At 49.1% G+C, this 24966-nt stretch overlaps 3 protein-coding genes across 5 annotated transcripts in view; 1 reads left to right on the top strand and 2 right to left on the bottom strand.

Moving 5' to 3' along the window:
• Window positions 1–12094, top strand: part of LARP1 (La ribonucleoprotein 1, translational regulator) — a 44814-nt gene extending 32720 nt beyond the window's left edge. For both annotated transcript variants that reach the window (XM_061456852.1, XM_061456851.1), the window contains exons 9-20: window positions 220–364; window positions 577–751; window positions 1360–1529; window positions 1839–2198; window positions 2939–3062; window positions 3660–3865; window positions 3963–4069; window positions 4569–4720; window positions 4936–5080; window positions 5320–5429; window positions 5891–6018; window positions 6594–12094. In XM_061456852.1, the coding sequence (XP_061312836.1) occupies window positions 220–364; window positions 577–751; window positions 1360–1529; window positions 1839–2198; window positions 2939–3062; window positions 3660–3865; window positions 3963–4069; window positions 4569–4720; window positions 4936–5080; window positions 5320–5429; window positions 5891–6018; window positions 6594–6815 (2044 nt within the window). In that variant the 3' untranslated portion in view covers window positions 6816–12094. The remainder of the gene's footprint in view (window positions 1–219; window positions 365–576; window positions 752–1359; window positions 1530–1838; window positions 2199–2938; window positions 3063–3659; window positions 3866–3962; window positions 4070–4568; window positions 4721–4935; window positions 5081–5319; window positions 5430–5890; window positions 6019–6593) is intronic.
• The window catches only part of GEMIN5 (gem nuclear organelle associated protein 5), a 108022-nt gene that overhangs the window by 53859 nt on the left and 29197 nt on the right, over window positions 1–24966 (bottom strand). The window lies entirely within an intron of this gene.
• FAXDC2 (fatty acid hydroxylase domain containing 2) lies at window positions 11918–24508 on the bottom strand. Of its 2 annotated transcripts, XM_061456853.1 has the most exons (10): window positions 23900–24508; window positions 21190–21254; window positions 20075–20122; window positions 17446–17534; window positions 17242–17345; window positions 16405–16526; window positions 15873–16078; window positions 14881–14986; window positions 14149–14315; window positions 11918–13231 (listed from the first exon to the last, which is right to left on the bottom strand). In XM_061456853.1, exons 3-10 carry the CDS (start codon window positions 20120–20122, stop codon window positions 13075–13077), a joined length of 999 nt encoding a protein of 332 aa, XP_061312837.1. In that variant the 5' UTR covers window positions 21190–21254; window positions 23900–24508; the 3' UTR covers window positions 11918–13074. The 2 variants fall into 2 exon arrangements, with proteins under 2 accessions (XP_061312837.1, XP_061312839.1); XM_061456855.1 differs by lacking the exon at window positions 20075–20122 and having other exon boundaries at window positions 23900–24503.

Genomic DNA, 24966 nt, shown 5'->3' with positions numbered 1-24966 from the left:
TCCCTGGGGTCTGTGTAGTTAATCCTGTGGGTAGGGTTAGAGCCCCAGGGTGTGTTGACTCTGTGCCACACACCTTAGAGCACCAGCTTGCCCCACGTCTGGGCTCCACAGGCTCTCTTATCAGCCTTGCAGCAGCAGAAATGTGGGGGATTACTTCCTATGGGGTGTCCAGAGGAAGGTGGCTTGGAGCTGCCTGACACTGATGTGTTGTCCATACAGTGAATACTACTTCAGTGTGGACAACCTGGAGCGAGACTTCTTCCTGCGCCGCAAGATGGACTCAGATGGTTTCCTTCCCATCACCCTGATTGCCAGCTTCCACCGGGTGCAGGCGCTGACCACTGATATCAGCCTCATCATCAAGGTGAGGGCAAGGAAAGATTAACTTTCCTTCTTGCCATCCCTCTCTGAGGCCTGTTTTCTAGATGGGCTATGGGAGAGATGCAAGTGGAGCCTTCCCTTGTCCTTTCCTTGCTCCCTCCTCCTCTTTTTTCTCCCAGGGAGGAAGGGCTGGGGCTGAGCCATTCAGTGTGCCAAGGTAGGGCTATAAATTAACCAGGTATCCCTTGGTTCCAGGCTCTGAAGGACAGCAAGGTGGTGGAAATCGTGGATGAGAAGATAAGGAGAAAAGAGCAGCCAGAAAAATGGGCTCTGCCTGGCCCTCCTATGGCAGACTACACACAGACTGACTTCTCACAGTTCATCAACTGCCCTGAGTTTGTGCCCCGGCAAAGCTTCCAGAAAGAGACAGGTGGGCACTGGGGAATGTGGACGGAGGTGTGGGATGCAGTGTTGGTACTGCAGCAGGACTGAGATCCTGAGAGTCTGGGGTGTTCCCCAGGCAAGGCTCTGTCGTTTGCTTTCTGCTTGGTGGTGCGAGCTGGTATGGGCTTTATCCTCAGACTTCCAGAGCACTGCTACTTCTGTATGTGGGGAAACATGAAAGAGACTGAGTCTGGAGGGGTTGAAGGGATTCAGGGAGGGGTTAGTCCTGCTGGAAGTCTCTTGGCTGTGCCTAGAAATACTCTACTACTGCTGGGCGGAGCAGAGGACACTCACAGATGCACCTTTTCCTTAATGGACGAGGAGATGCTGAGCACAAATAGGGCAGCAGGTATGGAGCTGTCAGCTGACTGCAGGGGAAGGGTCTGCTGCCTTTTATGGGCTCTCAGGATCCCAGGGCTGGGCCCAAGAGGTCAAGTGAAGAATCTTCTTGGGGCTGTTGTAAGACTTGGTTTTGGCAGGAGATCAAGCTGTGCCATGCTGCCAGAGTAACTCCCTCTTTGGTCGAGTGCTTTACACACTTCCCCAGGCTCCCTTCCTTCCTCTAAAGCACCTTGTGTCTCTTCTTGGCTCTAGAGTCTGCTCCTGGCTCCCCGCGTGCTGCCAGCCCAGTCCCCACCAAAACAGAGGAGGTCAGTAACTTGAAGACAATGCCCAAGGGCCTGTCCACAAGTCTGCCAGACCTGGATTCAGAGACATGGATTGAAGTGAAGAAGAGACCTCGGCCCTCGCCAGCCAGGCCCAAGGTAGGTGCTGATGTAGGTGCTGTTGGGCTGGGGGGGTCTCCCACTCCCAGTTGTCTGAGTGAATCATAAGTAGGCAGGTTTCAAATCAGATAGGGTCTGTTTGTCATGGGAGTGATGTCCTAGGTCTTTCCTGGACCCATCTTGACCCGCTTTGGAGCTGATATTCAGTGGTGTAAACAAGGTGTTCTCCCTATATGAGCAGCTTTGGCTTCAGTAAAGAAACAAGGGTCAATAGTTGTGTCTCCAAGCACGATGCTTGTGTCACTGTGTGGTGTTTACTCTTTGTCACCCTTGTACCCCTACCTATAGAAACCAGAGGAGTCAAAGACACTGCAGCAGCAAAAGCAGAAGGACCAAGATGAGCCAGAGGAGCTAGACTTCCTGTTTGATGAGGAGATGGAGCAGATGGACGGCCGCAAGAACACCTTCACTGACTGGTCAGACGAAGACTCTGATTACGAGATTGATGACAGGGATGTAAACAAGATCCTCATCGTGACACAGACGCCTCCCTACCTGCGCCGGCATCCTGGCGGGGACCGGACTGGCAACCACACATCCAGGGCTAAAATGAGCTCGGAGCTGGCCAAGGTCATCAACGATGGGCTGTACTACTACGAGCAGGACCTGTGGACAGAGCAGTTTGAGCCAGAGTATTCACAGATTAAGGTGAGAGCAGCTGATTGAAGGGAGTGCGTGTGGGGGTGTAGGAAGGCACGCGTGCAGGAGGCTGACCACCTTGGTGTGGGATGGGTTAGAGCTAAGCTGGAATTAGTCCTCTTGCAGAGCTTGATTCTTGGCTCCCAGCATCGTGTTCTGTTGTATCAGGGATAAACACAGCTCTGTAACATGGTTGTAGGGCTTCAGCCAGGTAAACACAGTGACAATAATGAGATGACTTGGGGCTCATTGCTCTGTTTGCTGCCAGGGTCTTGGCAGGCAGTGCCAGGTCTGTGGGGGAAATTGGATGTCCCTGCACTGTCCATAGTGCCCAGTGCTTTATGGCACAGTCCCTTGGAGACTGCGCTTACTGGCTCAGAGATGGATGGGCTGCACTTTGCCTGAGCTCTTCCCCATTTTGGTGCCAGTTTGCACAGACTTGGGCTTTTCATAGAAAGCCCATCTGCTGCTTTGAAGCCTTGGAGTTCCAGCTTGGTGACTCTCACAGTTGGGGATTCAGCTACACATATTCAGCGACGGAAATCATTTTGGCTGCAAGGTGGGGTGGCTGCTGGAGCTATCAGCTCGGCTCAGGATTCCCATGGCTGGTACCTGACACACTCATGAAGCAGTGTTTCTCTCTGGGGTGGTAGAAGCTGAGAGTGTGGAGAGAGGGGTCATGATGAGCTGATGGGATAAGGGGAAAAGAGGGCAGTTTGTTGCTTCATCATCTTCCTCTTCCAATGCAGCAAGAGGTGGAGAACTTCAAGAAGGTGAACATGATCAGCAGGGAGCAGTTTGACACCTTGACTCCAGAGCCCCCAGTGGATCCAAACCAGGAAGTCCCTCCTGGTCCCCCCAGGTTCCAGCAAGGTAAGAGACAAGTGTGACTGAGTTTGTCCCTGTTCCTCCTGGTAAGAGGCCATCGGAGGTTGGGTAGCAGCTGGGGAGAAGGAATTGTGGCCACAGGAATGTGGGATTATCTTTCCCAGAGCAGTGCTTTTCTCACAACTTGAATGTTTTGGGGCTTCAGAAGAGGAGGCCCCAAAGCAGGGGTGTCCCAGTTGAGTGAGGAAAACTTGGCAGGCTTTGATGTAGCTCCCTGGCTGTGACTTTCCTCTTGCACCCTCTCCGAGTAGCTGGAAGGCAGCTGCCTGCTGGGTCTTGTTTGTCTGTGCCTGGCACCTTCTCTTGGGAATGGGGGAATTTGTTGCCGCTGTTAACCACTGGGAAGCAGATGCCTTGTGGGATCCCAGAGAGCTCAGTCCTTGGATCTGCTGCTAGGCTTTGGGCTGTGTGGCCAAGCTGATGGCATGCTGGATTTGAAGCTGCTTGTCTCAGGGGGCTAGGATGTGTCTCTGTTCCTGTCTCTGCTGCTTCCCAACTGCCAGATGGATGTCCCTTGGCTATAGTGATGCCCTCATGCTCAGAGCTCAGCTTGACCCGTGGTGGGGGGTTTTCTCTCTGCAGTACCCACAGACGCTTTGGCTAACAAGTTGTTTGGAGTCCCTGAACCTTCAACCATCGCCCGGTCTTTGCCTACAACTGTACCAGAATCACCCAACTACCGCAACACCAGGACCCCCCGGACCCCTCGCACGCCTCAGCTGAAGGACCCAACGCAGACGCCGAGGTTCTACCCAGTGGTGAAAGAGGGAAGGACGATAGATGCCAAGGTGGGACCGGGGCTGGGTGATGGGGTAGGAGATGGGGGTTTCCCAGCTGGGGCCTAGTGAGAAAGGGGACACATCCCTGATGCGCTGTGTCTTGCAGACTCCACGGAAGAGGAAGACAAGGCACAGTTCGAACCCTCCGATGGAGTGCCACGTGGGCTGGGTGATGGACTCACGGGAGCACAGGCCACGAACTGCGTCCATCAGGTACCAGAGATGGGTGTTATGTGGTCATGGAGGAGCTAGAAATGGGAAAGGGAGTAAGTGTGGAAAGGAAGGGAAAAATCAGGCTCTGATCTTGGACTCATAGAATAAGCTCAGTTGGAAGAGACCTTTAAGATCATTGAGTCCAGCCTTTACCCCAGCACTGCCAAGTCCACCAGTAAACTATGTCACTAAGGAAAGGTCCCTGATCTTGCAGGGGAGGTCTCCTATTAGGTGGCTGCAGAAAGGATTGAGACCCAACTTGTCCCTCCTGAAAGGAGGGAAGTTTGAAGCCTTGGAACAACAAGATGAGACTCGGTTGGAAATACTAGTTCCCTTCTTGTTAGGATATCCCCATGGCCCAGGTCCCAAACCCAGAGTGGACAGTCACAGGGAGTCAGTGGTGCCAACAGGCAAGTGCTGTGGGGCAGAGTGTGACCCCACTCCACTGCCAGTTGGGTGATGCCAAGGAAGGGTGTTGATGGGAGTCTCTGATACTCAGTTCCAGCCCCTCGGAGGGGACCCCGGCTGTTGGAAGCTATGGCTGCACCCCGCAGTCCCTGCCTAAGTTCCAGCATCCTTCGCACGAGCTGCTCAAGGAGAATGGCTTCACACAACATGTCTACCACAAGTACCGTCGGCGCTGCCTTAACGGTAGGGACACTGGGGTGTGGGGCAGGGTGTCTGTGCCACCAGCACATGGAGAAAAGCAGGGTCCTATAGGACAACCTTGCTGGTAGCTGATGTTTCACCACAGTGTTTGGTGAGCATGGGTGTCCAGCACTGGAGTGGGTGCTCTGCATGAGCCCCTGTGCAAGAGCTGGGTCCCTGGGAGATCTGACTTGTGATGTCCCCTCTTCCCGAAACAGAGCGGAAACGACTGGGCATTGGTCAGTCCCAGGAGATGAACACACTTTTCCGGTTCTGGTCCTTCTTCCTCCGAGATCACTTCAACAAGAAAATGTATGAGGAGTTCAAGCAGCTTGCTGTGGAGGACGGGAAGGAGGGATACAGGTAGGAGAGGAGGGGCAGAGTGGCCTTTCCTGGGAGGGGAGTGAGGGAAGAAGAAGGGTTCAGTCTTTTGCAGGGCTCACAGCAAAGCAAAGGCAGCATCTCTGCCTTGCTCCAAGGTAGGATTGGGGTTGCTCTCAGTCCACTCCTGCTGCTGGTGCACAGCAGGGCTCCTGCCTCAAGAGCCTCTCTGCTCGGGTGTTACGTACAGTGTCTGAGCACCACGTGCTGCTCTGTTCCAGGTACGGTCTGGAGTGCCTTTTCAGATACTACAGCTATGGGCTGGAGAAGAAATTCCGGCCAGACATATTTAAGGACTTTCAAGAAGAGACCATCAAGGATTATGAAGCTGGTATGTGCTTCTTTTGGCCTTCCCCTGGGGTTGACAGCAATATAGTCCAGCTGCATGGCTGCTTCTGGGCCTCTTCCTGTGATTTTGGGGAAGCCACGTAATGCTGTACATTAACATGTGCAGCAGGGATCAGCTGGATGTCCTGTTGCTTCATGGTAAAGGGTTGAGTGGATGCTCATCATCCTGAAGACTGCTGGGGGGATGGAAGAGAGCAATGAGAGGCTGTAGCTTCCAAAATGTTTTGCTAGAGGCACCAGTTCCTCTAGGATTTCTCAATGCTCTGTCACCACCAGAACATCCCCTATCAAGAGGGCTGCCCATTACAGTTGTTTGCTTCCCTCTAGGTTCTCCATCTTTCCTCAGTTGTGCCTACCCGTGTGACAGGAGGGTCTGTGAGGCAAGTGGTGGGGAAGCCTTCAGGAAAGTGTTCTGATGTCTGGTTTGGTTTTCTTCCCCTCCAGGACAGCTCTATGGGCTGGAAAAGTTCTGGGCCTTCTTAAAGTATTCCAAAGCCAAAAATCTGGACATTAACAGCAAACTGCAAGAATACCTCAGCAAGTTCAAGCGCCTCGAGGACTTCCGAGTGGATGTGAGTAGCCACAGTGCCTTCACCACACCGATGGCCCCTGCAAAAGCTCCTTGGCCCCCCTCAAATGATGGAGGATTTTGGGGAAGTCAGTGACACCTAGTGTCATACCCGATCATTGCAGCCTGGCCAAGAACAAGCTGCAGGGTTGGAATACTGCAGATCTGCTTCAGAACAGCTCTCTGGAGAACTGCATGATAGAATGGTTTGGGTTGGAAGAGACCTTAAAGATCATCTAGTTCCAACTCCCCTGCTGTGGGCAGTGACCCGTGGATGAGCCCATCTTTCTGTATGAGCTGAGGAGGGAGTTAAATGCTTTGGCTTGAATGGAGCTTTGGCTGCCAGGCTTCTGGGCTGTGCCCCTGGGTGGGAAGCAAGTTGTCACCATTGTTCTTAATTAGAAGCCAGTCTGTCTTTGGTAGCAGTAGACTGGGGAGGAGGGCATCTGTGGGCTTGGGGTGGGCACGTGTGTTCTTTGTGGGTCAGGGAGAGAAGCTGCAACTGGAAGCTTGCAGGAAAACTGTTCTTTGATCCAGGGGGGAATCTCTGCTGATCCTGGGGTGGTGCTTCTCTTCCAGCCACCCATGGGGGAGGAAGGTGGACACAAGAGATATCCGACGACATCAGGGGGCGATGGCAGGAAGCGCTACCCATCCCAGTCTTCCAGCAAAACGGTCAGCCAGTGCCCATCCAGCCAAGCCCACGCCTCACCCAGCCAGCCTGCACAAGAGGATGCCAAAAACCTGAGCCAGCAATCCCCTGCCCCGGCAGCTGCAGAATCGCAGACAGTGGGGAAGTAGAGAGGCTGCAGCATCTGCTTCCTGCCAGGGGATGGGGTGGGTTTGTGGGGGACTGGCTCGGAGAAGGGGAGACATGAGGAGGTGAGACAGGAAAGGAGCTGGAAGGTGGGTGCCCAGGAATAGGCTGCTCTGGAGAAACCTTCAACGCACACGATTTCTTTTCTCTTGTGGCTGGAAAGCAAGGATGATCTGCATCTGAAACACCATTTTGCTATTACAACACCATGACCAGAGCCAGACCCGCTCCCAGCAGACCCAACCCTTTGCTTTCCCTTTTCTCCCCTCCTGTGCGCACACTCATGTCTTGGTGTCTCTTCAAACAAACAAACACGTTCTGGCTGGGTTTAGAAAGGGGAGATTTTTTTATTATTATATATATATATCAAGTTTTAAATTATTGCTAGAAGTTTGTCTGGATTTACCAAAACAAGTCTGCTCTGTGCGGCCCCAACGCCTCCCCTTCGTGTCCCCTCTCGCATCGCAGGGCAGCCCGCTCAGGAGGCTCGGAGGAGCGAGGTTCCCTATGGGGGACCGATGCCACAGCGATGCTGCGGAGCCTCTGATCTCCATGACCTGGCTGACATCTCCCATTCCACGTACGGCGGTGCCCCTCCGCCGCAACAGGAGCATCGTCCTGTTCGTCCTCCTGGTCCCTCCTTCCCAGTGTCTTCGCCTCCAGCCTTCCCAAGGGTCTGGCTCTCCCTCTGCCCACCTCTCTCCCTTCTGTCACGGACAATTTGGAAGTCAACCAAAGGACCTTTGCCAAGGATAGGCTTGTTCTGACTCCTTTCCTGCAAGGACAGCTAGTGGGAAGCCAGCAGGTCACCTGGACTCGAGCCTGCATGGACGGCGCACCAGCTGCCCCAGGAATGCCCATTGCATGCAAAGACAGGACTTTGCTGGAGGTTTTTTTTCTCTTCCTTTTCCCTTGAAAAAAAACGAAACAACAACAAAAAAATACCCAAAATCCCTCAAAAAAACAACAAAAAAAACTTTCTAAAGACACATCTCCCTTTGCTTTCTTCCTTGGAAATATTATTGAAGAAAAAAAAACAACAAAAAAACCCAAAAAATAATTAAAAACAACAAAAAAAAGTTGCCTTATGGTGGAGCTGGCCTGGGGCAGCCGCTGGCTCCCTGCACCCCAGGGCACGCTGGGCTCCTGCTCCCCTCGGCCCAGAGACTCCTTCCGGCACTGCTGCCGAGCTGATCCTGCCCCGCGGCCTTCCCTCCGACCCCGCAGCTCGCCCGGAGCCCCTGCAGCCCTGCTCCTCACGGGGGAAGCTGCCGAGGACAGTTGAATCCAAGACTTGTGCTCGCAAAGTAGTTGAAGCCGCTCCGTTGTGTATAGACCATTGTAGCATCCTCCCTGCGACTGCACGTGCTGGTGGCCCGTCTCCAGGCAAGCTGGGGCTGGATGTGGCTCTGATCCTGTCTGTGTCTCCAGTGTGGTCAGGGGGGTCACAGCACCTGGAGGGACTGGTCCTTGCTGTTGACACAGGAGTGATGCAGCCGCAGGGAACCCATCTCTCACAGCATCACTGTTCATGGGACTTGTGCTGAGGGTGAGCTGGGGACCTGCCTGGCAAAGGAGAGCTCTTGCCTGGGTTTCCTTGTGCGCCATGTCTTGGCAGGCGGCTGCCTGGAGTCTCTCTGCATCTCCGAGGGCTGAGCTAACACCGTACTGCTCCTTGCTCGTCCGAGGCAAGGGCATGGCTGCAGAGCTGCTATGGCATTCACTCGGTTGCTCTACCTAGCACCGCGTGGCTTTGGCAGGCAACCCCTCCCCAGGCACATCAGTTGTGTTCCCTCACATGGGGCTTGTGTTAGGGGGCAAGATCTTCTCCTGGGGCCCAGAAGTAGCACTGGAAAGTTGTGTTCCTACCATAAGGGTGGGAAGCAGCCACAGCCGCTTGCCTTGCTGCTGCTGTGCTCCATCTCCTGGGTTGGAATACCTGCTTTGCAGCTGGCTTGGTTGTGGATCTGGCTGGCACTCTGAGCTGCAAAGCACGCTCCTGTGTACAGTGTGGAGCAGATGGGCTACTTGGATGCAGCTAATTGCGTTACTCAATCTGCAGAGTCACAAGCTGGTAATGAACAGTGTCTCCCCTGCGTATCCAGCTGATGTGGAGTCTCATAGCTGGGAGGGAGGAGTGATCTCAATCCCTACACAGCTGCGAGGCTGATGGGTGAGCAGAGGTCAAGAGGGTGAGCTGGGGCAAGCTGTCCATCAGCGGCTCTGGCTGAAGTTGTCACCTCCCCAAACTGACACTGCGCCGGAGGTGCTGCTTTGGTGATGGGGCAGGTGGGGGGCAGCGTTGTGAACTGCTGATGGAACTGAAAGCACAGCTGGGTTTGAGTGAGGGTAGCTGCTACGTTGCTGTTTTCCTGCTGGTGTGATCCTGCCCTGGTCTGTCCACCTCTGCCGCACCACCCTGCAGCTTGGTACCGCTCACAGGCCCTGTTTCAGCACACCAGTCTGTCGGGGCTTGCTCCATTACAGCAGCAGTGCTCTAGGATTGCAGGGTGGTAACTGGGCAAGACAGGCAAGTAATGCTTGTACAGTGCTGTGGCCATGACTGTTATCCCTGGGTTTCCCCTCTCGTGAGCTGGATGGAGTCAGATCTCTGAGGTTACAGATGCGGCCGGGTTTGCTCCAATCTGGGAAGGAAAAGCCTCAGAGATCAGGTTGATCAAGGACACTGGAGATGCGTTGCTGGCTGTCTGCAAGTTGAAGCGGGTCTGGATGCGCCAAGGGTGGTCCTTGCTGCCGTGTCTGTGTTCCTTGTCAGTGCGTGTTCTCTTTCAAAGCCAACTCTCTGCGTTTTAGCCACAAATGAAATAGGAAGTGAGGAGGAAGGAGCTGCTGCTGTGGAGTCGGTGCTTGTGGAGCAGACTGTGGAATTGCCAGGTGGTAGAAGAGAGAAGACATTTCCCAGAGAATTTCCCCAAATCTGAATTGATTTTAAATTATTCTTTACTTTCTAAGGCTGAGGCTCTTGGCACAGGAGAGGTTTCCCCCGCTCTGCTGAGTCAGTGGTTTGTCGCATTCAGTGTGGCTGAGGGCTCTGTGTGAATCCCCTCCCCTGTTTCCCAGGGGGAGGTGGATCAGGACATCAGTCCCAGCGGTCCCATTGCCCTCCAGCTTTGTGGAGCATGTGCCTTGTTTCACTGTGGATAGCAGTTTAGCCAGGGAGCCAGGGAAAGAAGGATGCGACAGCCCGAGGTAGCTGTGGCTTGCTCCCAGCTCTGTCTCTGGGCTGGTCACATTGGGTTGCAATGCCCACTGGTCATAGCTCCACGGTGCTCTGGTTATGGCAGTGTCCTGCACCCGTGTGCTGCTGGTGGCCATGGCAAAGCCCCTGTGCAGCGTGTGGTCAGTGCCAGGGCTGACTGCAGCGAGGCTTCTCCCTGTCCTGCAGCTTGCATAGGTCTGCAGAGACACTGGACCTCGTGCTGCGGAGCTGCATGCAGAAGGCATCGCGCACTGCTCGCACCACCGCAGGCTGTCCAGAGAGGGGCTGTGCTTCGGAGGAAGCTCTTGCTCTCCTGTGTTAGGCCTTGCTTCTGGCTTGGATGTTTGCCCATGATCGTATTTGTGCTATGTTTAATCCTAGTGGTCTCGGTGGCATCCTTCTGTGTGCGCGGCTCCACCCCACAGCTCACATGGGCTGCGTGGTGCTGGTGCCACCGGCACAGCCAGGGGGAGCCCTGGCTGCCCTCGGGCAGGCTGGGGGATGCAGAGCATGGGGAGCACTCCCCATCTCACCCCTCTTCCTGGGATGTCCAGGCTGCTACAGCCCAGGGCTCCTTGAAGGGTCAGCCTCCCTTTGGGATGCAAGCAGTTGCAACAGGTACGCAGCCCTGGCATAGGAGGTGTGTTTGGAGGGGTCTTTATTGCTTTGCCATATTCATCTGGGGGGAGAGATGGGGGGTATAAATTAAAGTAATAATCCTGCTGCTCCATTTGCCTGCCTGTCCCTCTTCTGCTGCCCCCCCTTGCACCCCAGTGGTGCCACTGTAGCCCTCGGGGTCCCTCGAGTTAAAGCAACTGCTCATCTTGCTTGGGACTGGTCGATTGTACTGTAACAATACGATGTGTTAACCTCAGCATCCTGCCACGCGTCCGTACGTGCTCCGCACGGCAGAGCAGAGGGGGCCTTTAGCTGTTAATGCCTTTCCAGTTATCGTATCAAAAGGAAAAGGACAAAAAAAAAAAAAAAGGAAAACTGTACATGTAGCAAGCTGTGTTTGCAATGCTCATTTCTCCATCTCCTCCGAGGCTGGTTATGTCCCTTTGTCACTGTTCTGAAATGGATTGCTAGGCTCTTTTTTAAGAGAGGGTTGCTACACTTGGTGTTAAATGACTCACTGACTCTTTTCTTTGGGTTCCCCCCCCCCCCCCCCCCCAAGTTTCCAGTCCAGGTAATAGATGGATTACTTCCTTTTTTTCCTTTTCTGTTTTTTATTGTAAAGACAACATTCATCTCGGGGCTGGGGGCAGCGTTTCAATGAGTAGTTTACAGTTTCACTTTCTGCAGACACTTGAACATAGGACCGATGTATCTGTGACAAGCACATCCCCTCAGTGGGAAGCTCCAGAGGGAGCAGGGAGCACCTTGGGTACTGCCTGCCCTGGGTCCCTGCACTGTCCCCTGTGGTTTACCCTCTGGGTGACAGCCCAAGTGGCACCTCTTGGTCCCTCGAGCCTCCCCGGAGCAGCCCTGCTCCTCTTCCTCCTGTCCTGGTCCCATTGGGGTTGGAAACCTTTGGATGCGTGGCTCAGAACCCCTCATTGAGCTGCGCGTTCACCTGGAGCAAAAGGGGTGTTTCCATGTGCTGGCCCTTCTCCAACCCCGTGTGTGTCCCAACCTCAGCCTTCTGTTCCCCCAAACTAGAAAGTGTGTGCAACCTTCTTCAGCTGCATTTATCGTAGAGACAAACCTAAAATGACTCATCACAGACCATGTATCACTTGGGAGGAAAAATCTTGTTAATATGGCCCTGCTGTACATGATCCATCTTCTGTCGATAGAACATAATCTTTGACCCATGTGCTAGGATCATCATCACGTATAAAAGGAAAAGAGGAAAAAAAAATGTAAAATACTTGAATGAGAGCTTGTATTATAACATTAATATTATTCAGAGTATCTGCTTTCTAGGCTGATGTGATTCATTATTCTAGTAATGCTTTAGTCCTTTGTAATTTGTGGTAATTATGCTTTTTCCTTTTTAATACAAAAAAAATGTATAAAAATAAAAACTTCAAAAGACAACAGAGCTGTGTTCTACTCAGCTGGGGGGGGGTGAGCAGTCTGCCCTGTGTGTGTGCCCCCGTTGGGCCTGGTCTAGAGGTGGTGAGAGATACATGACTGTTGCCCGAGGCCTTCAGACAGGATGGAGGCTTGAAAAGATCCTGGAGGGCACTGGCAGCATCTTGGTTGTGTAGATACAAACTGATGTGCATGAGGCTGTGTTCTGTTGAGTCCTTCCTTAGGGTTCCACTGCTCTCCACCCAACTTCTTCCCTTGGCAAATCTCTTTCCATAGGTTGTCACTGTACGTTGGTTTGGGTTGTGTCTCGTTAGGGTGTGTGGGGAATGAGATGCAGCTCAGAGGAGGCTTCTGCCGTGTCATGCATCAGCTCCCGGCTCTCCTTCCCTGTCCCATGAGGGGAAACTCACTGTTTGCAGGTGTTGGTTTGTGGAGCACAGATGAGGATGTGATTGCCCTTCATTCAGAGCTGGCACAAAGAAACTGCTCAAGGGAAGTCAGACCTCCGCATGTGCAGGGTAAGGTGTTTCTAAAGCTCCGTGCCTTCTCATGGGGTTGCATCGCACATCCCAGGCATCCTGACTCTCAGAATAGCGGGTTTAATCCCGTGTAGTTACCATGATCTGGTTGGTATTTCTATAGAATGCTGCCGAGAGAGGCCAAAGCATGGCCTGTGAACACTGCAGTGTTAAAGCCATGAGAGCACCCCAGGAACTCCCCCCGTGGCCCAGAGCACATTGCCCCGGTGCAGGCAGCTGGAACCAAGCAACAGTGCAAGTAATGAAAACACTCAACTTTGTTTAAAAATAGCTTCCTAGAGCAGTGGTTTGTGCCTTGGGGAGAAAATAACAGCAGCAAAAGTGCAGTCATCTCAAGTAGTGTGTTTATGTTCAGCTTTGGGCTCTGCTATGTGTGAACAATAACTTGGGTCCCAATGCAAGTACTGTTTGGCACAAATCATTGTCTCTGGCTGCTGCCTTGGCTCACTCTGCCCTCCTGGGTGCGTCAGGAATGCTTTGGGAGAGCGGCGTGAGGCTGAGCAGGACCCTGTGTCTCTCGTAGGCTTTGGTCTGTCTGAAAACTGTATCCGTTCCATGCAGGTAATCCAGCACTCCCAGCACTCCGTAGCACTGGTTGAACCTGGGAAATGGAATGAGCATCACTGGATGTTATTGGGGTTACCCTGACTTCCCCACTTCCATCTCTATTCGGAGCCCTGATGATCCATGCAACTTCTGCCACTGAGAGCATCTCAGCTCTGCAGTGCTGACATGAGCTGAGCTTGCGGATAGGACTGCTAATGAGAACCAGCACTGTGGTGTGGGTGGTGTTCAGCACTTGGGTGTTGATAGAGCTGTCATGCTGGCTCTTTCTGCAGGAGGGGCAAGCTGTTGGGGGGAGAATATGTCTGAACTGGGAGCACATGTGCGAGATGGGAACAGCTCTTGCACTGCTGTGGCATTATATCCCTGGAACAACCTGCTGGAACCCTGCTCTTTCCAGTGTAAGAGGTGGCCTGGAACCTCTAGGTTAATGGGGATTGCCTAAGCAAGGTGTTACCTGATCACTGTTACTAATCCCCCTCTATGGGAAAGGGACAGAGAGGCTCCTGCAAATCTATTCCAGCTTTGTGGCTTGCCCTTGCTCTGTCTTCATTCTAGATCACATGCAGTTCTCCTGAACTCCTAGGAAGAGCCTTGCACAGAACTGTCTGCTCTATGTTCATGCTGGGGAAAGTCCAGTGGTAGCTGCTACTTCTACCCTACTATGTGCTTTGTTCCCATATAATCTCCAGGAACTTGGAATGTCAGCCTCAGCATTCATGCTTTGGAGGAGGTTTCCAAGTCAGCTGCTGGAGGAGGCTGGATGTCAATAAGGTGCCCAGCAGCTGTAGGGCTGGAGTCCTCCAAAGCCCCGGTCTCTTTAATTGCTTTAGGAACCAACAGCATTCAGCCGCCTATTGGGATGGGGTAAGCTTCTCCTATGCAGACCTATCTGACCCTCAGAAAGGAGCTTTGCAGGAGGGGAAGAGGGAGCCGAGCGGTGCCCAGACCTACTTGAGGTGGTGGAAGTCGTGGAACTCCGGTGATGGCAGGAAGGGCAGGTGGTATCCACAGTGTGAGATGCTCGTTGTTACCAGAGCAAGGGAGAACCACACTGCGATGGAAACGATGTGAGAGCCTATGAGCATCGGGCCGGTCATGGCAGGCAACATGTTGGACAGCTAGAAATGAATAGCAAACTCAGCCTTATTAATGGGTCCATGACAAGCAGATTCAAACACCTTACTAAAATCACAGCAGCATCAAAGAAAGAATTAGTGAGCTGAGTTTTACTAACATAGTCCCACCCCAAGCTCTAAGCTTGTACTAGAAGTTAGACTTGAGATCAACCCACAGCTGTGGAGGCAGCATCATTCCAGTAAATCCCCCTGGAGCCTGAGGTCTGAATTTCATCTTGGAATAATCTGAAGCTGCTCTTGGGAAACCTCAGTGTAAAAGGGCAGAGCCTGTGCACGTGTTCAACAGCATCAGTGTGATGATCCGGCTGCATCACCTCACTGTGTCCTACCAGTGGCATGAACGGCTGTTGCTGCCCAGGTCCTTGGATCTGTGCTCTTAAAGCATCTGGTATAAACAGATACTGCAACCCTTCTACAGACAAGTAGCACTTGGCAGTGCAGCTGAACTTCCTAAGAAAGAAGTGCTGTTTAATTTGCTTTTCTTACCACTCCTCCACATCCCATGGAAATCACACTGTGCAGGGTGACCATGGGAGAATCCACTTACTATGTGCTCTACTGGGTGAGCATAAATGGAGACCACACCGATGGGGGCTGTCCATTCGTGGTGCTTCTTGTGAATGTGCTTATACAGGAGTGGGAGGTGAACAAGCCTAAGCAGAGAACACAGAGAAAGGCAGGGTCTGAGCTCTGCAGGAAAGGAACATAAGGTATCATAACACAGAATTCCTGCTGGGGACTTGCTCATACCCCTTCTAACATAACAATTTTGGAGCAGTGGAAATAAGAGTGTAGTTTTCCTCTCTGTATTGAATACTGTAGCCTTACTCAATTGATGTGCCCACTGGCTGATGTTAAACTTAAGTCCAGATAAGTCCCATAAATCAGTCCCTGAATGACTCTTGCTCAACCTTGGGAGCACTCCTTAGGGAAAGACATGCTTTGTATTTTCACTGTTTTGACTTTTCCTGCTGGCAGCTACCAGAGTCAGAACTTCAGGTTCTGTGGGTTCTTTGTAAGAAATGGCTTTTTGAGTTTTTTATCTGTATTTGTCCAAAAGGGAAACCTATTGCTGAGAATGCTGCGCTTGCTCCTGCACAGTCTTTTGCAGGCTCTTTTCTTCCTTGCTTTAGTGCTTAGAAAGCCTGCAGTGTCAGCAGCCCTGTTCTGTAGGTGCCGTACAAATGAACAGTACCTCAGTCATTGACCTTCTGAGCTTTTTTCTTTCAGGACAGTCAGTCTTGTTCTTCTCTTTTCGAGGAACGCTGGGTCACAGCTTTGGTGTAAAGCCCTCAGGGCTGTTTCTTCCTTAGCCTTTAAGCTGATCCACCTTTGTAATTTTACCCATTTTTCTTACTGTAGTTACTGGCAGCACCAAAGCCTCATGTTGTAAGGGTGGATTTCAGGACTGTAAGTCATCTCATATGTATAGAAGATAGGTAGAAGAGGGGGGACTGGGACTACAGCTGTTTCAAGGGATGGGTATGAGCTTAAAGGCATGGAGGAAACCACAAAGTCCTGTTCCTGTGCTCAGCTCACCTGTGTGTATAATAGAAGAGAATTTCCTCCACTATGGTAAAGATGCTCATCTCCAGAAGGAACCAGCGGAAGGTGGGTAACTCCTTGCTGAAGGTGTTACCCCACCATTGCAGGATGTAGAACATGGGCAGAAGCATGGGCAAGGAGATAAAGACCTGATTGCACAGCGCTGTGTAGATGGCTTGGCGCAACTTCTTTGTGTCCACCTGCAAAAGAGAATTCGGGATTTGAGGCTAAGTCAGGAGCAATGCAGCTTTGAATGGGAAGGAGAAAGAGCTCTAAGTTCTGTAGGCAGTTCCCATGTTAGTTTTGTGATCAGCTTTTTAACAAGCAGCCAATTCAGAGCTGATCGGTAGCTTCATCCCAGGAACTGCCTTCCTCTCTGCAGTACATATGGAAGATTCAGCTTGGTTGTCCTTGAACCCTATCTGGTTACAAGAGGAAAGCATAACAGGTTCTTCTCCCTACTCCTGGCTTGAGAGACAGCAGGAAGTGTTTAGCAAGCAGAAGAGTCAGAGTAAGAAATACTTACAGGATCATTCTTGCCCAGCTGAATGCGATAGCGAGTAATGAAAGTTGGCTTTCCTGTTATATCAGCCACCATAAGGATTCCATTGAAGCACCAGAAAGCAAGGGCAGGCACCAGTGCAGCCCCTGTGGCATGAGGAAAGGGCAGAGATGTGTGAATATATTGAGGCTAAATCAAAAACAAAATACAGTGGCATCGTACCCAGAGGATCCTGCTAGGACCCAGATGTGCCAGATGCATATCCCCTGCAGTGAGGTGCTTTAAAATGGAATATGGGTACATTCAACATCCAAGTAAGACCTAGGAAATGGGACAAGGTTATAGACAAATGTCTCATCAGTTGAAACGTGCCACAGCTGAGGCCAAGAAGGGCTTTTCTGGGAGGCTGTGGGATCTTTATCATGGGTGGTTTTTAAATGCAAGTAGGATAAGGTTGAGTTGATCTACAGGACCTTTGCAAGATGCCTACCAGGTCTGTTCACCAGCTGTAATCACAGACAGAGAAGTTATATAGGTGCTATGGCAAGAGTGAAATTAACTGATTTTACTTCACTTTTCAGTAATTCTACTGAGTCATTCAGTTCTTACAGGAACAAAGTGTATCCAGTTTATGAAGTCTTTTCAGCAGCAGCAGAAAGGTCAACCTTTTGATCTGTATAGGGTGTCTAATGTGAACAGTCCAAAGCCAGCACAGTGGCACTGTGTCAGCTCTGTCTCTCTTTGAAGTTTACATGTGCTTTCTCAGTGAGAGGATTAGTGACTTTAGGCAGGCATGCCCACGTCCCATTTTTAGATGTAACACAAGGATGGTTCCTACAGTAGAGAGCTGTTAAAACTCACCAAGTAAGAAGAGTGTTGACTCCTTTCCCTCTAACAGGTAGTAGAGCTTTAGCCACATTGTTTGCCAGAAATGGCCCAAAGTGTCCCAGGTATCCTGCACGTACCTGCAGGAATAAGTGTTCTTGCTTGCCCATCTTTTCATCACCCACTTCCCCTCTCCACAGAAAAGCTTCTCCTCAAGCCCCTTTGTTCAAACCATCTTACCAAGCAGAGCTCGCTAAGGCAGTGAATAGGAGAAGACCTGCTCCGAGGACACAGGCAGTGACCTTCATGGCATCCCAGAGCTTCTCTTCCTGTGAGCAAGCAACAAGAGTGAGCGTGTGCTGCTGTGTCCTGCGCTAGCACTTTCTGTGTTTGAAACGCAGGCAATGAAGGTAGTCCTATGATGGGCTGTTTTGTTTCACAAACTCTCTAAAGAGCACAACAACAAAGCTGTTATGGGACATTGTGTGTGACTGAGCAGGGGGGAAGTACACACACATCCATCTGCCATGCTTACAGAGACCTGACGGGTCTGACATGGAATTTCTCTGGAATAATCAAAGGGAGAGAACGGGCCACTGATTTTTCCCTCTGTTTTCATCTGGCACACTTCCTGGTACCTGGAGGACTACAGCATAAGGGGCTTCTGGATAACCACAAGCAGCTGGAAAGGAAGAAAGTGTAAGGAACTCCACCTCAACAGCTCCCTCCCTCTGTATCTTCTCCCTCTCAGTATGCAGTTATGCTTCCTCCCTGTAGCAGTCAAGACCTGCTGTGCTCAGATGAACTGAATAATAGCTCCAGTTAATCCAGAAGTACTCCTTTCCACTTTTGCTTTGAAGACTGATTGTGAAGTCAGGCTCATGTGCCCAGAACCTTGCCTATTCTTTTCCCTACAAGTGCAAGAGAGGTTTAATACCTTTCCTTGCATAATGCACTTTATGTGCCTTTAGGCCATCACAGGTACAGCTAAGCTCTAGTACTGAGAGTACCACTTGGCTAATAAGTGCCATCTGTATGGAACAATTGCACATGAACAAGGAGCTAAAATACTCTAAAGTGCTCTAAGTCTCTGCTATCAGTCACAGAAATGATATCTACTGAACAAATATTCCTGTGTACAGCATAAGGACATAAAATGTGATGTTACTGTGACTTTTTTTATTACAGTAAGGATTTTAACTACAAAAAGCATCTTCAATGTGAGCATTTAAAGATCCAAACCCAAGTTGTTTAGCCAAATATACGACAACTGTATAATTAACCATCTATCTTTTAGAGTAGCCCAAGGTGGAATTGGTTCTGGAGTTCAGCAATCTTAGTTTCAGTTTTCTTGGGTTGCTGTGTATTGTATTTATCTGCAGAATAACTGTTTAAAAAGAAATCAGTGCAGTTCTAAAAGACTATAGTGTACTAACCAGTGAGTGTCTGTTTCATTACTCTCTCCTTCCTGTTTTTAATACGTGTTGCTGTGCTGCACAAACAGACTGGAGTAAAAATAGCATGATTCACAGTTGCTGTCCTGCTTGTCTCCCATCAGAGAGGTCAAACAAGAGAGGCAGCTCACTAATAAATGCTGAATGCAGGTGTGTTTAGGGTAATGCAATACGGAGGAATCCTCTCTACACAGCTTTCAGTGCTTTAAGATTCGGTAACAGCTACAGAACATTAAACACTGCCCAAGACTTGTCAGTACTATGTCTGTGCCAGGATAGAACTTTGCTCATTAGCACTGAAACTTTCCCTGTTAAAACAACCAACCTTCATCTCTTATCATTTCTTTTTAATCGAGTTGGAACTGGGAGTAATTTAAAGGACTCTTGCCCTACAGCTTGCTGTTTGTGAACCCTGCAGTTTTACATTGGAAGCAATGCAACCAGGGCCTCCGCATTATCACTGGCGCACTGAGCTATAGCTGCAAGGCTGGCAAAAGCCACCTATTCCAGCTTCAGAGGGTGCCTGCTGGATTCAGGGTTGGAGATTTGCTCTCTCAGCAGTTTCATACTTCCAATCGCATCCGTGTGGTATCTCGTGTCTGCTGACATGAGATAAGACTCTCTTAATCTCTAGGCCCTGGAATACCATCTTCTTATTATCTGGAAAAAAGGTTACAAAAGCTATACAAAGCTTTTGTAACATTCTTAAGGGAGTGGTATCCATAAATCCTTCTTCTGGGATGAAGGAAGAACACAGCAAAGAAAAAACTCTGATGTCTCACAAGGTCAGGATTTTTAGTTAGACCAAATAGTATTTCAGTTATTTAGCACCTTCCAGCTGAAGAACTGAGCTTCAAAATCTATTAACTCCTAATGCTCATCACTCTGTGTGTCCTGCTCTGGGACAGGACAGAGTGGCTGAAGCTCAGTACTTAAGCTATTTTAAAAGCCCTTTGGCTTGTTTTGAGGCTGTGTTTTTATTTCATGTGATGAAGTGATTACGTGAGTGAATCCCACACTGTGGAATTACATGAGCTGTAGGAGCACAGAAGTTTATATAGGAAAAAAAACATCTTGTTCATCAAGTCCCAGTGCTAACACCCTGTTTCTCTTCATGCCAACAGCCCCAGCACATTAGTTGCCAGACTTTGATCCATCTTGCCCTTAAAGGGCTTGTAGAAGTTGGAATATTCCTTTAATGTAGAAGAGGGAAACATTGTTCAGCAGGACCACTTTGAGGACTGGGCTCAGTTAGGTGGCACAGCTTCTGGTTACAGGGGAGTGCTGTGGTCTCTTGCCATACAAGCAAAGGTAACACACCCTTCAGCTGCAGCTCACTGGAAGGGAAAAATGCTGGGAAGCTGTTGCTGTAGTGGCAAGAGATGATACTTTAAAAGATAACCTTGAGTCTTTACCTGCTTCTGCTGCTCAGCCATGGTGGGATACCCAGAGACTCTTTTCATCTGAAATAAACGGTGATCTAAGTAAGTGAGCCTTGTACAGCTGAAAAGTGGAAGAGCACACTGCTGACAACAGCAAACCCCCTCAGCTTCTAGTTCAGTTGCAAAACTGTCAAGTACTTAATCTCTGTGCTGTGTCCTGTCCTATTCCCTCCTTCGTCTTGGCTACTTGAGCAAACTGAGCTCTTGAGGAGAGAAATCCCCTTATGTCCTGATGAGTATTGTCTACAAGACTAACAGGGATGCAAGGGTAACAAAGACACATGGGAGAACAGCCAAACCCAAAGCTTGTGATCGTGCCACTCGTGTTGTGGCACAGCTTCCTCCCCTGATCTGGCCCAGGAATACATTGCACCCAGTGAGAACTCCAGCCCTTCACTGACTGCAGGGAAATAACGATGTGGAACCTGTGCTCTTCATGAATGGTGACATGTTGTTAAATTCACAAGGATGGAAACAAAAATCCAGCTACAACAAAGTGAGTTTGTGCCATGAAGAATTAACACAGTAGAGCCCCCTACAGCCTTCACTCTTGTGGCAGAGGAACTGTGAGTTGTGAGGAAATCATCTTTGCTTCAAGTCTTGCTATGGTCAGTTTGGTGGTTTAAAGTCCTAAATGGACAAAATCTTGTAATAAATCTCCCTGCATTTGACCATTTGTTGCTGGTTTTGGTAAAAAATAAAATAGAATTAAAATAAAATAAGCCCCGAGGTTAAAGTAGCTGTTGGGGTTTCACTGCTGGCTGTGGCCATGGCAAGATCTCTGTGATTCAGGACCTGCTGTTGCTGTCCTAGGAATTATTGTGTAACTGTTTTGATATTGCTGCATTCTTACTATAAATTATTAACTAGAAAAAGCTAACAAAACATTCCTTAATGTCTTCGTGGCTTCACCTGAACACAAACACATGAATTCTAATATGATGGCCAGATTACTCATGGCTGCAGAATTAAATCCTTTTTGCTTTTCATACTCAAGAAGAATATTCAAGCAGAGGCAAAATGTGTTACCTAAAGTATAAAGAGAAACAGTTGGAAATGTATTCATTAGAAAGATGATATTCCATTACCTTTCTGATGGTAGCAAGCCTCTTGGGAGTACTCCTCTTGCAGCGTTTCAGAGAGGAGGAATACACTGCCAAAAATAAGTCCCTATGTCAGCCAGAAGGTTTGAAATGATAGCTTTCTGGGTACATCCTTACAAATGCAACTCAGTTTATTTACAGGAGTTTCCAGCTCTGTTTCCCTGTGTTCCCTATGTTATACCCCTATGTTAGCATGCACGTCAAGGAGCATGAGACAAAAATTGGAGACCATCTTTCTGCTCGTATTCCTGTTTTCCCAAGGACAGGAAAAGACAAGCCCAGTCACCACACCATATACTTCAGTGGAAGAAGCTGATGATAAATGGTTCTGAGAAGAAGAAATAAAATTAGGCAAGAAACAATTTGAAACCTGAAGCCATGGATCTGAACTCCCAACCCCCCTGTTTCGAAACAGGGCTCTATGTGCTCCTATGGGAAATGCTCACTTTTGGTAGCAGCCTTGAAAGACATAAACAAGTTAACTCTGCCTCCTTTGGCCAAAGCAGTAGTGAGAGAAGTGCCCTGAGGTGGTGTTGCTTAAAATGAGAATGTGTTAAGGAAGTCACAGTGTCCTAGGACTTCTCATGTTTCCTGAGATCTGCAGTTCCTCACTATTAGACTTGTGAACTATTGAAGCCAGTATGAGAGGTCTTCTGTGTATTTTATTTCTCCACTGTATCAAGGTTGCCAACGTAACCTGATTGAAAAAATATAGTTGGACTCTAACGTATCTTATGAGGAATACCTGAAAGCAACCACAAATAACTTGCCAGCCTGAACAGAACAGCATAAATCACTTGCCACAGGACAAATGGATCTTATCGTCATTTCCAAAAGCCCTTCTGCTTGCAGTGATGCATTCGCGTTACGAAACATGCGCTATGCACCTATCTTGTCACACAGGTCCTCTCAATGCAGGTGTGCCCACTGCCTCCAAGAAAGCACTACTAATGCTCAAAACATGTCAAGCTTGAATAATCCATTCCTTTATGAGGCTTTGCTCCATTCCACCTTTCTTAGCAGGTTGGTTGGAGCCCTGAACAGTTGAGTTCTGAGTGTCAGCATGGAGGGAGATTCCAAAGCTTCTCTGGGAAAACTGTCCAGGGATTTGACTACCCTTGCTGTGATATCCCCAATGCAGTTCCTAATCAGAATGTCCCTTGTTATATCTCGTATCCCTTGCCCTTTTGCTGTGTTATCTTCTCTACCACCACCCAGGAGGGAGATGAAAACAGCAATACGAAATGATTCTGCTGACACAGTACAGCAAAGAGCATTGTCACAGTTTTCTGTGGTTAAAGAGATTATTCAGCTCTGATGACCTTGCGGTACAACATTACCTCTCAGGGAGGCAGACATAAGAGGGGTATCTCAGCTAGCTGCTTGATGGAAGGCTGATGAATCTTTGTGTGTGAATGAGCTCAAAAGCAGAGCACAAAAGAGAATGTGATTCTGCTTTGAGGGTTTAGGAGGAAGAAGAGCCATTGCTTCACCAAGTCCCAGATTCTGTGAGTTTAGGAAAGAGTTAAAATTAGAATCATGTTTCTAGTAGTACTCCTTTTAAATAACCAAATTATGCTACAAGTCTTGCTTGGGCAAAGACTTCCAGTTCAAAACAATCCTGTGCATCTCCTTACCCTCCCTCTCCCCAGAATCTCAGTCAAGTCGTATTTACAGGATAGAAATTGACATTACGTGCCTTAAAACAAGATAAACTTCAATGGATCAGGATTCCCAAAATATATCATTGCCTACTTTCTTTTATTGTTGGAAAATCTCTCTTCTGGTTCAGAATACATCAAATACATTAAAAAAGCATTGGTGTAACCACAGCTCTTTTGCCAAACAAAAAAGCCATTCAGCTGCTTGGCACTGCTCTCATGTTGGCATGTTACACAGCCCCGAATCAACCAGTGAAGATCTCAGCTGCCTGCAGCTATTTCCAAATATCAGCTAGAACTGGTGCTCACTTAAAAGGGGGGTAAAAAAAGGTTCCTTTTTGGTTATTTCAAATTAGTTAACACAAAATTTGATTCAAACTAAATTTTCACCCCTAAAGTAACTGTTTTTTCAATCAGGGCCTTGATGTTAAAGCGGAAACGAAACATACACTGGTCCATAAAGAATTCCAATGCATTTTGTTTAATTATTTCCATGTACTTCATCACTTGTCCAACAACTGTTCATTAAGTCAGAGATGTATTTTCACTGAATTTTCCACTTCAGGTATCAGAAAAAGCCAGTTTGTCTGAATCATGTTCTAAAATGCTCAACATCATCTGAAAAGGAAAGAACTGCCCTTTTATATTTAACAGTCATATTATTATTTATGTCTCATCTCGGCTGTCCCATCAATTTCTGTTGCCCCAAGCTGAGGCTTCTCCTCGTATTGTACCCAGTACTGCGTCCTGACAGCAGCCAGACCATACTGCTGCTGGCAGGCACAGCTCAGTAATACACTACACTAACACGCAGTAATACACTACTACTACTAAGTACATCACTGTGATGGACTGCCTGCCCACGCCAGCTTGTTGCTATTCCTCCCTCCTGCTTGATTCTTCTGTTGTAAACCTTCTTTCACTGGAATCAACCTTTACAGTGCCCAGACAATGGAAAACAACCCACCTGAGAGGGAAAAAGGCTACAGCCATCCATGAAAGTATAGAAAGGGAAAAATATAAGGCCAGCTTACCTGGTCACCCAAAGAGTTTCATATCAGCCACGCTATATGGGCAGACACAGGACTAGACATCGTGTTTGGTGGACGTCTCACTGTGCCAAGCACTGCACAGGTCTGAAGGCAGCCAGAGTTCCTAGAAGAGCTTACACTCATCCTTTACACAGACATACATTGCCTTTGAATGACTTCCTCAATGTTTCTATCACATCTTTTCAAGCTGCTACATCCCTGACTTCTGCCTGTCCGTTCTGCTGACGGCAGCCTAGGAGAGGTCCTCTGTGCCCATTTACAGCCTGGGCTTCAGCTCCTCACCTTTCATCACTGCTGTGGAAACTTTATGAGGGTTTAGGCGAAGGAGACGGGGGTGTTTCCAAGCAGGAGCTGGCTGTCCCCTCCCAGGCAAGTCATGTGAAGCCAGTGCCATGTCACTGTTAGTACTGGCAGCGTTCCCAGCATGCATACACAAGCTGTCACTCGGTTAAGCATTAGGCATACATCTCTGCAGGTAAGAGTCTTAATGGCTGTATCTGAGAATAAAAAAGCCACCTAACCTTTAAAGATAAATAATTTTTATAATGCACTAACTCATGTTTTGGGCACAAAATAGCCAGTGCAACTGAATGGGCCAAAAGTGTACTTGCTAAAAGCAGTAAGGGTCACCATGGAATTTGGCAAAACACCAGCAGTCCAGTTTTCCTGGTGTCTAGCAGTTAAACCAATGCTGCTACTATATGGTGTCCTCAACCAGCTACAGGTATAGTTTCCATCTGTAAGGACAAGATGCAAATAGGTTAGAATGCGGTTGGGCTCAGTTGTCTTTAAATACAATGTTTAGAGACCACAAAGTCTGTAATTATGCTGTTGCAAAGAGCAAGATGGAATTTGCAGTAGCATCGGTCTTTATTATGCAAATGTGGCCCCAATCTCTGTTACTTACCTCATATACAGCGCTCTATTATGAATTAAGTGTGGAGAATTGAGGGTGTTGCTTGCCATAACTTCTGAGATTTATTTTTCCACACAAGGAATAACAAGGAATACCTTGGCCTCACAGCCCTGTATGGCCATCCATAGGTGAA

This window comes from Pezoporus flaviventris, unplaced genomic scaffold (assembly GCF_033815535.1).
Source record: "Pezoporus flaviventris isolate CSIRO_AGI_PZ_B2104156 unplaced genomic scaffold, CSIRO_AGI_Pfla_v1 ptg000023l, whole genome shotgun sequence".
Taxonomy (NCBI): Eukaryota; Metazoa; Chordata; class Aves; order Psittaciformes; family Psittacidae; genus Pezoporus; species Pezoporus flaviventris.
Note: the sequence above shows the minus strand (reverse complement) of the source record. Positions and strands in the feature narration are given on the sequence as shown.

Bases quoted from the DNA above. Each gene is read 5' to 3' on its own strand.
- FAXDC2 (XM_061456853.1), bottom strand. From the start codon at position 20,122: ATGAAAAGAGTCTCTGGGTATCCCACCATGGCTGAGCAGCAGAAGCAG. The intron at 17,346-17,445 runs GTAAGATGGTTT...TTATTCCTGCAG, and splicing joins GCCTTAGCGAGCTCTGCTTG to GTACGTGCAGGATACCTGGG. The intron at 16,527-17,241 runs GTGAGTTTTAAC...CTCATGCCACAG, and splicing joins GTCAACACTCTTCTTACTTG to GGGCTGCACTGGTGCCTGCC.